Here is a 13894-nt window from a genome sequence, read left to right as displayed (position 1 = left end):
AGTTTAGAGAGCTCACAAATCTCATAGAAGGTTTTGATTCTGCCTGCCTCGTCACAGTCATTTCCTATGATTGCATTGCATAAGATTAAGATTAATCTTAGATTAAATTAAAATAGCTACTCTGCACTCTCATATTAGAGAAAACAATTGCAGCAGATGTTGGCGATCTCCTAGCTCCATCCCTCAGATTTTAGAGGAATACACAGAGACTGAGCCAGATATTTCTGTACAGGAACCCACAGCAGAACCACAGCATGGATGAAACAAAGTCAGTGTACAAAGGGATTTTCCAGCTCCCTTGGAGCATTGCTTTACTTGCTGTAAGTGCAGTGCACAGTTCCTGATAGCGGGACGTGTTGTAGAAGGTGTCACAGTGTCACAAATGTCTTGGCTGAAGAGCCCTGACCCCTTTTCTTTTGGATGCCAAATCCTCTGGCAGAGCTCAAGGGCTCTGTAGAAGGCAGGTACTGCGCTCACGTGTGGGAGCAGAGCACAAAGCACGAGCAGCAGCTGCTTCTGAGCAGTTTGCATCACGTAAAGAAGTCCAAAGTAGAAAACAGCAAAGAGAAATGTCGTATTAAATATTCTCTAATTAGGGCATCTGCGATTTCTATCTAGATAGTTTTCCCTAGGAATAGGAATCCTGTAGGATAATACAGCCATCACTACTGCTAAGGCTTGCAACAGCTCTGGCACAAAAGCCTGCAGATCACACAGCAAGTTTCCCCCTTAAGTTATACTACAGCATATCCAGCTAACTTTAGGATCTAATTTAAAATCAAAGCATTCCTCTCCCCAAAGCTTATCTGTTCCTAGCCATTCCAGTGCAAGTTATTTTTATTTTGTGCCCTCTGTCACTTACACTGAAAGCAAGCCAACCTACACAATGCTGTCAGGGGAGCTGCACAGAGCTTTTATGACTGGTATTTATAGAAAAAGAAAAAGCCTAATAATTTTTCAAAATCAAGATAATAAATGTGCCAGCAGGCTTAGCTAACTGTTCAGGATTAATCAGTTGGTGAAATTTACCAGGGAAATCCAGTGTGGAAATTCCTGTATGGAATCTGCGTGTCCTGTTGTGATGTACAGGGAAGTGCCCTTCTAGCTGTTTCAAGAGGCAGGATGGCAGGAGGTGAAAAGCCCAGATGTTTCACTCACAGGAGAGCAATACACTGGCCTGACACACCGGTGGCTCTGCGACACGGAGCCCACCATCAGCAGCCACAGTTCAGCATCCTGCACACCAGCAGAGGAGCTACACGTGCTGTGTGAGCTTCACGTTTCCTGCCTCCTTACCACAGCCATGGGATGGCCCTCCCCCTAATTACTTATGCTGACCCCCCAGAAGTAATTTCCTGTCCTGTCTGCGTTAAAGGCACAGTGCTTTTACAAAGGCATGGTGTGTGAAATTGTATGATAGAGCCATTGGTTCCTGCCATTTTTTTAGTCCCCAAGAGCCAGTCACCAAAAACTTGTTTCCTGTGAAAGTACTCATGCCCTATTGTCAAGTCAGCATTTAGCCACCTCTTCATCATGCTGAAAAGACTTGATCAGCCTGGTTGGGCCAGTCACAGCTCACAGATCTAGACATCCATATGAAGTTTTAAGCCGGAGTTTCCTTGCCCACCCACCCCATCCACTGGGCAAAAGAAAAAGGACCTTTTATTTTCCTCATATGCTTTTGGTGATGTGTCCCAGGAGAGATCAAATTCACTTATAAAAGCATGCCTGAGGAGAGAGAAGCAATGATGGAGTGCTAGTAATCTTAAATTATTTATAAACAGCAAATAAATTAGAAACGAATTGGTAATATGAGCTCTCTGCAAGGGCCTCTCTGGTTCTGCTAAACACTAAGGTGAGCAAAGAAAACTATTTTCTGGTCAAAGAAATGGAAGAGGCAGATAAACAGATCATGGAGACAGTCCATGACTGCATGCAGGGATTGAGTTGTTCCTACAGTACAGCTAGAGGACTAGTGCATCCCTGCAAATGCTGCCAGCACTAGAGTTCCTCATAGTTGCCTTGATTTTAACACACCCCTGTATGTTCCATTGTGGCATCCCTTTCTCTGACACAGGCTTTTTATGTAGCCTAAGACAGTTTCTTTGGGCACTGCAACACTAGAGGCATAGATTTAGGCTCACACAGGCAAACTGGGTAAGTTTTTATACCAAAACAAGTGCAATGGCTACATACTGAGGGGATGTGGGAGAAAGGAGAAGCTCCCTCTGGGGAAAACAACCAGCTGAATCCTGTGGAAAGGCAGGCCAGGAGAGGGGTGGTAATTCCCCTTGAATTTCAGTGTGATCCCTCAGGAAACTTTCACTTCATACGCACAGTGCTGATATAAAAATAGCATTGTTATGTCCTACCTTAAAAAACCCCAAAACCACACAGAGATCACAAGTGCTTTGCTGTGCTGCTTCTCCTGCCCTGGGGAAAAATGGGATTAATCTGGTATTACAGATGTCAGTCATATTTCATGATGCACTTACTGTTGAAAGACACTCAGCTGTTACGGGAATGATAATGTTATGGAAACGCCAAGCAGAAGGAGCCCCTGTTGCTTTCTGTGTCTCTCTGAAGACGTACTAAAAAGGAATCTGTGTTAAAGTGTGGAGCTGGGTCGGGTTAGCATTGAGCAGCACTACAGGGGATCAGCAGCTCGCCTACACCTCAGCATGGGAAGGGCTCTCAGCTGAGTGTCTGAAGCCAGGTGACGTCAGGAAGCTGTGTCTCCTTTTTCTGTAGTTATTATATAAAAGGAAACTTCAGGCTGTCATAGGGAAAAAAGCTGGAAGGTATAAATCTTTCATGTGCAAGAAACTGCAGTCCAATGAATTTTATACAAAATAAGGAGGAAAATAGAAAATTAGGATGGTGGGCTGTCTTGGTTTGAAGGGTGCACAGGCAGCAGTAAGAGGGGTATATAAACAGCAGCTGGGGGGCTGCAGGAGAGTGTTGCTCTCTTCTGTCCAAGTGTGGCAGTGGTGGCCCTGGGGACCCCACTGCACCCCACTTCTGGGCCCAGCCACGCTTGGCAGCCCAGGCCCTCCCACAGCCACTCTGTGTCTTTCCTTCTCAGGTCTGGCTGGCTTTGCTCGGCTCTGCCCAGGAGATCAGTATGAGGTATGTGTGCATGAGTTTATTGTTTATTAAATAGCAAAAGAATCAAAAGGAAGTCATACTTCTGCTGCTTTTTACATCATGAATTTTCTCAAGAAAATAAGAGGATTTTTGTTTTTTAGATTTTCATGCGTTACGGTCGCCAACGATGGAAACTGAAAGGCAAAATAGAAGTGAATGGCAAGCAAAGCTGGGATGGAGAAGAAATGGTTTTCCTCCCTCTCATTGTTGGACTGATCTCCATTAAGGTATGCATGCTGACTCCTTTGCCTGCAAGCAAGCCAGGAGTCAAGAACCTGCCTTCCCATGCACCATCAGCAAAAACACAGAAGCAGATCATTAAACTCTTTAGAAATGAGCCATAATTAGTATTTCTGACACACCTACCAAGGTGCTGCAGTATTGTCCAGTTTAGATACTACGAGACTAATCAGTTTGTGAGAGCTGTGGGAGAGATTTTCTTCCCAAACTTGGAGTCTTTCTATCACTGTTCCATCTCTTCATTGCCCCCAGCCTCCTAGCACATATTTCTCCTGGCCTGAAGTCCATATGCTTTCTTTCCAACAAGCCTCCAACCTAGAGATACCCATTCTCTGACCCCTTAGCAGAATTTAGCAGAAATTGCTGCTAAAAACCATTCCAGATATCCCTGGTTAGGTAGCTTAAACTGAAGAATGTCTTGAAAGTCTTAGGGGAAATGGCCCACTTAGACACGGCAAAGCCTTTATGGAAATAATACAGGTGATTACAAAACCCTCAACCAAAATAATCCCAAATGCGTGAGACGGTAGGTTTTCAGTAAAAGGCAAATTGTGACACATGGTGAGTCACTTTCCTCAATCTAACACACACGTTTAAGGTGGAAAGTTAGGAGAGAACCCCTTTTTATAGTACACAAGAATCCCAGTATTATTAAGGTTAATGTGTATATTCTCTTCCCTTTTTGGATTCTGTCCAAACACTTTCACATGAAAGGCCCAAGAACTGACTTTCAAGCAAACAGCCAAAGGCTGGTGTGTGTAGGAGCTGCATATAGAACTGTCACTCTGAATTTCCGGGCAAATGTATCTCTAAATATGAATTGTGCTCTACTCTTACGGTAACAGCATATACGGAGGTGGTTCCTCAACAGTAGATCTGTGGAAGTCCTCACCAAAGGCCATCTTTGGTGCAAACAATAACATGGCTTCAGAGTTACACGAGAGAAATACCTGGAAGAGAGCTCCCTTGGGAATTATTAATTAGACAAATTACATCAGGAAATTCCCAGTTAGGAATTTGTCAACTGCTGACATATATATCATATATCCTCCCTGTTCTCACTCTTCCCTTGGCTCTGGTTATCATTAGTGCAAAAGATCAGATACAAGACTAGACAGCCTGTTGGTCTGAGTCAGTATGGTTGTTCTCTTCTGACTCCTATAAAAACAAAGAAGACATGGAATCATGATCATATGTATTGATTAATTTAATAATTAAAACGATGCATTTCTTAACAAAACCACCACCAAACCCTAGATTTTTTTCCTTAAGTAATGTGACAGTCATATTTTAGAAGCTTTTTAGCAAGGGGGCCAGGCCAGACAATCAAAACTATTATCTTGGCATTAAGGATTGCAATGCCTTGTGTGGTCCTAAATATCCTGTTCTTATCTCCTACAGGTCACAGAAGTTAAAGGGCTTGCTACTCATATCCTTGTGGGAAGTGTAACCTGTGAAACAAAAGATCTGTTTGCAGCTCGGCCTCAGGTGGTTGCAGTAGACATTAATGACCTTGGCACAGTAAAGCTGAACCTTGAGATCACCTGGTAGTAAGTAGAACTCATTGGTCAATCGGTCAGTCAAACAATCAATCTATCAATCAGCTGTAAAACTTCAACCAAGAACAATGGTTCATCCATGTGAGTCGTTCTCGCCATATTTTTCCCTGCCAAGGAATATTGTGAAGGAGCTGTGGCCCAGGTGTGGTCTATGAGAAGCAGTTCCTGGTCAGCCACAGTTTGCCTGCTTTTCCTGTGATAAAGAGGGTTTTGCCTAGTTTCAGCTGTTAAATTAGGTTTGGCAAGTACTGACATTGCAAGGTATGGGAACTGCTTAGTGATGATAGGTCTCAGAATTGCCTAAAGCTTACTTCAAAGCTTAAAAAGAGGATATAACTGAGTGTTCATATATATATATATATATATATATATATTTAATATTTTAAAAAATCAGTGTAAAAATCAGTGCTGGATTTATGGATTTACACTAGCATAGCAAAGTTCAGGAGCTGGCCCGTCTTGAAAAGCTGTCTTTTAAGGGCTTCATACACCACAAAAGTGATGGGAAATCTTGTGGTGTTTTCTATTCACACTGGTCAGCATAGGTGAGCTGGTAGCCTTTGTATACAAACCCAATTCTCACTGCATTTTTATGAAATAAGTAAATGTAATTTCTGAAGAAGCATTGATGCATTTAACTTTTTGCAATCATGTGTGCTGTTTCTTGTAATGCAATAAACATGAAGCCAGCAAAAACAGCTCCAGGTTTCCTTTATAATGCAACAGCTCTATTAATACTTGAGCACCTTTCTCATTAGTATGTGTGACACTTAGCAACTCAAATCCAAGAATACTTTCCATGTGAGAAGAATAACATCAGACTACACTACATAAATGATTTCTGAGGGAACACTTTTATCAGAACCGAAAACCACACTTCTGAGACTGCTGTCTAATTAACAACATTTTCTTTAAACACTTCAGTTTAAAAACTTGCTACCTCTGGGTTTTGATGTGCTAATAAACCACCCTTTCAAAAATGCATTCTATGGACCTGAAAGTCCCTCTTGCTCAGCCTAACAACCTTTTATTTTCTCCCCTCTTGCTTGTGTATCTGTAGCCCCTTTGATGTTGAAGACTTGACCCCATCCACAGGAAATGTGAGCAAGGTATCTGCTCTCCAGAGGAGAATGTCCATGTACAGCCAAGGCACTCCTGAAACACCAACCTTCAAGGACCACTCATTTTTTGTAAGCTCTGTTTGGCTTCGTGTTTATGTAAGGAAAAACCTTAGAGCAGTTCAAACACTGCAAACATTTCATTGCTTTACGTGTCTAAGCTTTTATTTCCCTGGTTCCAGCAGGTTACCCTTACAAATACTTATAAAGCAAGTACATTCCTAGCTGCTAATCCTAAAAGAAGGTGGCTATGATCCTGGCATCTTTGAAACTATGTGGCCAATTAATGCATACCTATCCTTCCTGCCTGACTGCTGTGATACTTGAATAATCTTTAAAAAATGTGTTTTCATTTTGCAACAGTTGTTAAACAACTATTATAGCACAAGTATTTTTAAGGATCCTGTGATAAAATTTTCCCCTGTACTGAAGATATTCACAGGGTGTTCCTACATTTTGCATGAATTGAATTCTGAATGCTTAATCAGGCCATCTGTACAGAGATTAACTTTACAACTGCTGCATCCCATTGCTGTAATTTAGTACTCTGCTACAAAGCATTCATTTAACTTGCCCTTCCTCACACCCTCTTTGCTTTAACTGTTGAAGAAATGGCTGCATCCCCTGCAAGACAGGCCAAAGTTGACAATCTTAGATGCTCTTCAAGACACTTTCTTTGACAAGCTTCGTCGCAGTCGCTCTTTTAGTGACCTGCCATCGCTCAGGCTAAGCCCAAAAGCAGGGCTAGAGCTATATGTGAGTCCTGGTTTTCGTTTGGTGAAGGATTTTTTCAGTTCCTGTGTGGCATTTCCATTCCCACGCATGCTTCATGTGTTGCTCTCTGTTGTAACTCACTCATTTTGCTGACTGATTAGAGGGCAGGACGTAACTGTGAGCCCATGCGGCTCACATTAAATCAGAATTCCTCTTGATTTCTGCAGAGATAATGATCAGAAGTCAACCATCTGTGGGCAGAGAGCAGAGCAGGAATACAAGCCAACAGTGTTCTTAAAAATCACCTGCTACACCGATTGATGCTGTACATTTGCCTAGTAACATGACTTTCAGAAGCTAAAAGCATACCCATGTCAAGGCAAAGAAGAAATAAACCTTTAACTGTGATTATGTTCAGGGAAAAAAAAAGCTGCTATTAATAAATTAAAAAAAAAGTTTTGGGCGCTTAAACCTTAAGCTTAACAACATGTGAATGCCTACAGTTCTTTCCAACAAATGGTCAGCAAAATAGTAGTTGCCTTCCATCTGTGCCATGCATTTCCGTGAGCTGGCCACATAACAAAGCAAGGTCTGTAGGTCAGGTAGGCAGATTGTGCACTCCTGTAGTGATTCTTCCCCATACATCAGTCAGAGCTGAACATATATATATGTATGTATCTACCCTGATAAGTCTGGAGTCTGCATAGGCTGGTTTTGCTTCTTAAGTGATCAGTGTCCTGCTCAATACACCACAAATTTTGCTGACTCATTTAGCAGAAACTTATGTTGGACAGGACTCCGGTATAACTCATGTTCAACAATTGTTACAGACATCCATGCCACATGCAGGACATGGGATAAAAAGAAATAGCACAGTACTATCACCATTTAACCACCATGACACCAGAGAAACTCCTGGAGCAAACTGTATCACATTTTACAGATTGCTACTTTAGAAGTCAGAAAATAAGTAGAACAGAAAACTGTAATGAGTAGGAATATGCAGACAAGGTGGCTTACATACAATCCCATATAAAAGAGCCATGCTACAGGAACTGGAGCAGTCCACTGGAAATGCTGCTTGAGAGAATATAATAGGGTGAGCAGGATTCATGTCTCTCTTCTGAAGAACATTTCCTAGAGCTCTCTATTTAGCAGAGAAATGCTGAGCCCAGGTTTTCCAGCAGATTTCATGCTGAAATTGAGGATCTGTGCCAGACGAAAGCAGAAGTTTGATTTGAAATATTTTTTCCATCTCTCAAGTCTTGAATGCTTCTTTAATCTTTTTCCTTGCCTTTTTCTTTCCTGGATACATGCTGTATATTTTTTTCTCTTTCCAATGCTGCATGAAAAACATTTTCTCCGTATTATCTTTTCAGTCAAATTTGCCAGATGATGTCTTTGAAAATGGGACAGTGGCCACTGAGAAGCGGCCCCTCTCCTTCACTTTTGGTGACCTGCCTTACGAAGACGCTGTGCCCCCTGCCAACTTAGCTGAGTCCTCGTCTGCTTATGTCAGCTCCAGCCCTGACATCACTGCGACCCCCACCCAGCACCAAGCCCTTGAGTCCTCCCAGAGCTCAAGCCTAGACTGTAGCAGCAGCGACTCCCGCAGAGACTCTGTTGCTGAGCCAAAGGACCTGCCATCCCATGGAGAGGGAGCAGTGGCTGAGAGCAAGAACACCCCAAGGGCAGCTCCTGAAGTTTGCCAAAATATCTCCGATGCTGGGAGCAATCGTGTCTTTGTAGAGACGAGCGTCCCGGTGTCTCTCCTGCAGGACACGGATGAAGGTTCAGAACTCAAGCCTGTGGAGCTGGATACCTATGAGGGCAACATCACGAAGCAGCTGGTCAAAAGGCTTACATCAGCAGAGACACCCCTGACCCCAGAGAGGCTGCCGTGTGAGGGATCCATTAGTGGGGAGTCGGAAGGATATAAGTCTTATCTTGATGGAAGCATTGAGGAAGCCTTACAAGGGCTTCTCTTAGTTCTTGAGCCACATAAAGAGCAGTATAAAGAGTTTCAGGACCTGGATCAAGAAGTGATGCATCTAGATGACATCCTAAAAGTGAGTACATTTTCAGAAAATACTACCCTAAAGAAAATCTGAGCAGGTGGAATCTCCTCGCCTGCCTCGCAAACATCAAAGTAGACTTTCTGGAAAGTAGTAGAATTCCCTAGTAGCAGTAGTTTTGCTCCTGCTTGGAGCATCTTTTCACAATGTTGCATTTTTAAACTTTTGTCAGCAATGTGCTTACCATAGCCATGTGTCCTCAAGCAGCAGATCTTTTATCAAAACCTGCGGGAAAGAGAAAAAGTACCATGACAGAAGGGTAATTAAATTGTACCCTTTACTGAACGCTTTGTGAACCACTGTGAATCACCACTTGTGAACACATTGCTTGTGCATACTGGAGATCAAATATAGCCAAACTTCTGCCTTTGAAATCCATGAGTCACATCCTCAGCAGGTATACTTTAGCATACTACCCCTGAACTCTGTGGAGCTGTGCAAAACTACACTAGCTGAGGATCAGGCCTTGTAGCCATAGAAGCTGAATTTTCTGAATTGCCAAAGAGATTTAGAAGCACAAGTATCACTGAAGGTTGCTGTCCCCACGTCACCTAGGTGTGGCCTTTTCCTTTTTCCCTCACCCATTTTCATAGTGAGAGACATCCTGTCATTACATCAAGATGCAGAGAAAAATGTTAAAAATGGGAAGAAAAGGGGTTTGCATGTGTGTTGTTAATATGTTTACTGTGGATCACTGTTACTTGTCTCCCCCATGAATAACAACTCATGACATGTTACTCTGCAAACAGTATTATATGGGAAATAATCATTTCAAATGCTTCATATTCATATGCAAGTTGGTCTGCTAGTCATTTAAGCCTCATCATTCAAAAACATGGCTGAGGAGGAAGAAGGGAAGCATTTATTCTTCTGCATTATCTTTTCACAAAGAAACTTTGCTAACCTCCTTATTTCCGTTGGTGTTTACAGCTGCATGGTACTTTCCCAAGTTAAGTGGTTTTTTGCACAGCCTGCAGCCCCTGTTCCTTGCATATTCCTAGAGAGGTTTGAGCAGGCAAATGTACCATTGCTATTATTTTCTAACTTGGTACAAACAGGTCAGCTATCCAAAGGGCAGAGAGACAATGGAGACTGTTAATTTCGGCTGCTTTGATCAGAAGTTTCAAAAAGTCAGACATGGGATGGGGGCAGAGAGGATGGACGTGCAGACAGGATTGCTGCACACTTGAGACGGACACCACTTCCAGATCTGTTGAAGTCTGGATGTGACCTATTGATCAGCTCACAGACTGACACGCAGCATCACCAGCAACCATACAGAAGGGGGCTGCATGGGCTCCTCATGCAGAAAGGTTGAGCTGGAATCCAGCTGTGACTGAAGAAACCTCTCTTGGCCATATTAGATGAGCAGAGAAAATGGTCCACATATTGCTGTTCGTGTTTGCTTGAAGAAGCTGCACTACCAAGCCCTGAAGGAAATGGAAGTCAAAACCATTGGTGCCACACTAGAAGCAGGATACAGCACTCAGCCTTGTCACAGATGCATTGGGAAGTGTGTTTGATCAGCTAATGACTGTACAGGCAGTTCAAGGACTCAAACATCCTAAGTGCAAATGTTTGACCATTAGTATTGTGTGCAAAGGAATTGAAAACAGAACTCCCTTCAGCTCTAGAGCAGCTGGTGCTGAATCTGAACTCCTTGGAGGCCAATGCGTTTTTCTGTGAGCTGAGACAAAGTCATGGCTGCTGCTTGGGACTGGAGGATTTGGCTTGTGTAATGGCACCAGTGGCTCATGTCTGTTTCTGTTCAAATAATCACATTGCATGAAAGATGTTGAAGTCATTGCACCAACCAATGGAGATGATCTCTCAAGTTACATCTCATTCTTCAGGATGACCCTGGAAGCAATTTTGTGGGTACATGAGGATGAATTACCATATGGGATTCACACTTTCATATTTCTTACAGCTACAGCAAGGTTTCCTATGCGTTTCTTCCCTGCAGTGAGGTGGGATGGTTCCCCGCTCTCTCAAGCACTGTTAATTTCTGAGTTACAATACTGCCTTTCGCTGTCACCTAGGAATCTGATGCCTTATTGGCTTTTCCTTGATAATCCATTTGCCTTCAAAAGCCACAAAACTCCTCTCATTCCATTAATAAATGTGCAGCTATGGGACCAAATTCATTCCTGGCTAAGGTCTGTTAGAGTTACATCTGTAATAAATCAGGTAGTGCCACTGGTTATGTATAAATTGGCTTCTGTAGCTAGAACAGCAATTAAGGAATGTGCCTTCCCCTTTCAACTTCCATTGCATTAATTCCCGTCATTCCTTTTGGAAAATGCCAAGAGCTGCGAAACTTGGATTCAAGAACTACTTCTCATTTCTATAAAACACAGTGAATTTTGCCTCTAAGGGTTTTCCTTTGGGGAAGAGAGTGAGTAGGATGAGGAGGGGAGGAGGAATGAAAGGCTTTTCCCAGTTCTCAGGCTTTGATTGTATATGCTATGAATATGAAGGCTTGAAATGAAACACCCAATAAAATGAAGTTTTAAAAATAAAATGAAGAATTTGAAGTTTTAAGCTTTATCTTTTTTTTTTTTTTCTTATCTTTCTTGTAATAGTTAATATCTGGGGTTTTCATTGGTTCGTTCTGCCTTTGCAGTGCAAGCCAGCAGTAAGCCGAAGCAGGTCCTCAAGTTTAAGTCTAACAGTTGAAAGTGCTTTAGAAAGCTTTGATTTCCTGAACACCTCTGACTTTGATGATGAGGATGGTGGTGGTGTGGAGGTTTGTAATGGTGGAGGAGGTGCAGACTCGGTATTTTCAGATACTGAGATTGAGAAGAATAGGTAAGTTTGTAGTACCTGCCAGCTGTGCTTACGCCAAACTGACACCCTGGCTCTTTGTCGCTAACAGGGGATCCTGGTGCACAATTTATTCAAGGAAGACTGACTAATCCTTGATGAGTTTTAGGGTCAGAAGGCTCCCCATGGCTGCTGCACACAAAATCTTTAGTTTCCAGGACCATTTTTTTCCCCCTGTTCAAATATATGCAATCTGTCCTCCAAAGGAGAAGGGTAAATTAAATTAAGCTGACATCAATACTGGCAGAGCCTCTTCCTTGACATAGGTTTGGACCTGGCTTTCCTTGGATGTAATTACTAATTCCTCTGTGGTTTTTCCCCCCCTCCCTTTGTCTTTTCTCTCTAGCCGAATGAGTCTTTGCAGTGGATTAAGCTTGTCAGTAACAATAACACAGGGCCAGATTTAAGCAGCATGATGTAGGTTGCCTTTGGAATGTAAGAGTGATGACTGGTACTCTGTTCATGGCCCTGCGTGTTACCTGCCCTTCTTTCATCACTTTTAGTCTTTCTGAGAGAAAAAAAAAAGAAAAAAAAAAAAAAAAAGAAAAAAAAACGAAAAACAACTGTGGTGTTGTGCTGTGGCCTGCCATTGTTGTGTGACTTTAAGATGCTGTGCTTCAATCATTAGATCTTAAAAGCATGTTTGCATCCTTTGAGCTGATACGATGCCCAGCAGGCACGTAAGCGGCACTAGAGCTGGAATAAAAGAAAGGAACACGGTTCCCTCCCTGCCTGTGCTTTCCAACCAGGGAGCTATACTACTCACAGCTTGCTTAAAGCAATTTGTGTGCAACAAGCAACAACCATGCAGTTCCCATCATCTCCTGTCCTCATTCCAGAATAGGACTTGGTGGGAAAAATAAATTGGGAAATTGTGTTGCTTGTTAAACTTGCACTCTGACCTCAGTCCGGTCTGTGCTGATTTAAGAATCGAGCCTCAACCAGTTAAAATAGAAATTAAAATTTCTCTTTCCCCCCTCTGGCTCATCCCCAGACAGTGCAGATTCCTGCTTCCATTTTTAGATGTGCAAGTGTGTGACTCAGTGTAAAGATTGCAAGTGTTGAAACTTCTGAACTTGCAGCCAAACACACTTGCCATATGGGGACTGACCTCAGGCTTTGCATTTAAACACAGGGAGGATCATTGGTACAGCAAGACAATATTGGAAATAATGATTTGAAACACAGTAAGACTAGCTCTACTCTCTTGCAGAAACAATTGGTGAAGTAAGCTGTACACATTGTGTCCAGAACTACATATGAAAACATTGTGTCTTTTATTTCAGCAGTGGTTTTCCTTTCCTTCTGCAGTGACCCTTAAATTTGGCAGTAGGAGGACCCCGAAAGCACAGAGCTGTTCTTAGCAGTTCAGTGCTTGGGAAAGTACAAATTGTCATGGTGCTTAATCCAGAGCGACTGGGCAGGTGATTCATCACAGATGGGAGAAAGCTGTCACCACTGCGGGACAGTAACCATGGGTTAACAAAGCTTGCTGTTGAGGGCATCACATCACTCAAGGCAAGCCAGTCAGGGCTGTCCCCTAGATGGGTACATCCCTTCTGTACCCAGCCAGGGCAGCCCTGCTCCTTTGTGATGTGATGTGCTCATCACCGGCTTTCTGTGTGCTTTCAGCTCTTCTGCCGTGCTCTTCGCTCATCACCTTGTGTGCGAGTGTGGGTGTGGGTGTGTGTGTGTGTCTGCTGTGGCAGCTGCCGGCCCTGCACTGACCTCCTCCTCCCTCCCTCCTCCCCAGTTACAGGACGGAGCACCCAGAAGCCAGAGGCCACCTGAGCGAAGCTCTCACCGAGGACACGGGTGTGGGCACCAGCGTGGCTGGCAGCCCTCTGCCCCTGACTACAGGCAACGACAGCCTCGATATAACCATAGTTAAGCACTTGCAGTATTGCACCCAGCTCATTCAGGTACCAGGCGCACCTCGTTTGGGGCATTTATTTTAAAATCATTCCTGCCTGCAGCATGGGTACAAGCAGGCTGGCAAGGTCAGCACTGCTCCTGTGAGGCAGTGGGAGCACAGGGCTGGGACAGACAGCCTCACCCCAGCTACGAGTGCCTCCATCCTTTCCATCCTGACCCTTTTCAGAGCAGACCTGACGTGTGAATTATGGGGCACTTGGCAGGAGCTGCCCAGGAGGGCTGAGGGGCAGGGCACTGGGGGACAGGGGCATCCCCTGCTCTGGGTTACAAACTCCTGCTG

At 43.5% G+C, this 13894-nt stretch overlaps 1 protein-coding gene across 2 annotated transcripts in view; it reads left to right on the top strand.

The window, feature by feature from the left end:
* RIPOR2 (RHO family interacting cell polarization regulator 2) overlaps positions 1-13894 on the top strand; it is a 51003-nt gene that overhangs the window by 26076 nt on the left and 11033 nt on the right. The window contains exons 9-16 of one of the 2 annotated variants that reach the window (XM_088053708.1): positions 3086-3129; positions 3249-3374; positions 4789-4937; positions 6007-6136; positions 6674-6820; positions 8158-8847; positions 11480-11664; positions 13433-13601. In XM_088053708.1, the coding sequence (XP_087909834.1) occupies positions 3086-3129; positions 3249-3374; positions 4789-4937; positions 6007-6136; positions 6674-6820; positions 8158-8847; positions 11480-11664; positions 13433-13601 (1640 nt within the window). The remainder of the gene's footprint in view (positions 1-3085; positions 3130-3248; positions 3375-4788; positions 4938-6006; positions 6137-6673; positions 6821-8157; positions 8848-11479; positions 11665-13432; positions 13602-13894) is intronic. The other variant, XM_088053710.1, reaches the window with a different exon arrangement.

The sequence above is a fragment of the Pseudopodoces humilis genome, chromosome 1 (genome assembly GCF_049639895.1).
Source record: "Pseudopodoces humilis isolate 2021_Gansu_Grassland_sample_001 chromosome 1, ASM4963989v1, whole genome shotgun sequence".
In the NCBI taxonomy this organism is placed as follows: Eukaryota; Metazoa; Chordata; class Aves; order Passeriformes; family Paridae; genus Pseudopodoces; species Pseudopodoces humilis.
This window is presented reverse-complemented; position numbering and strand designations above follow the sequence as displayed.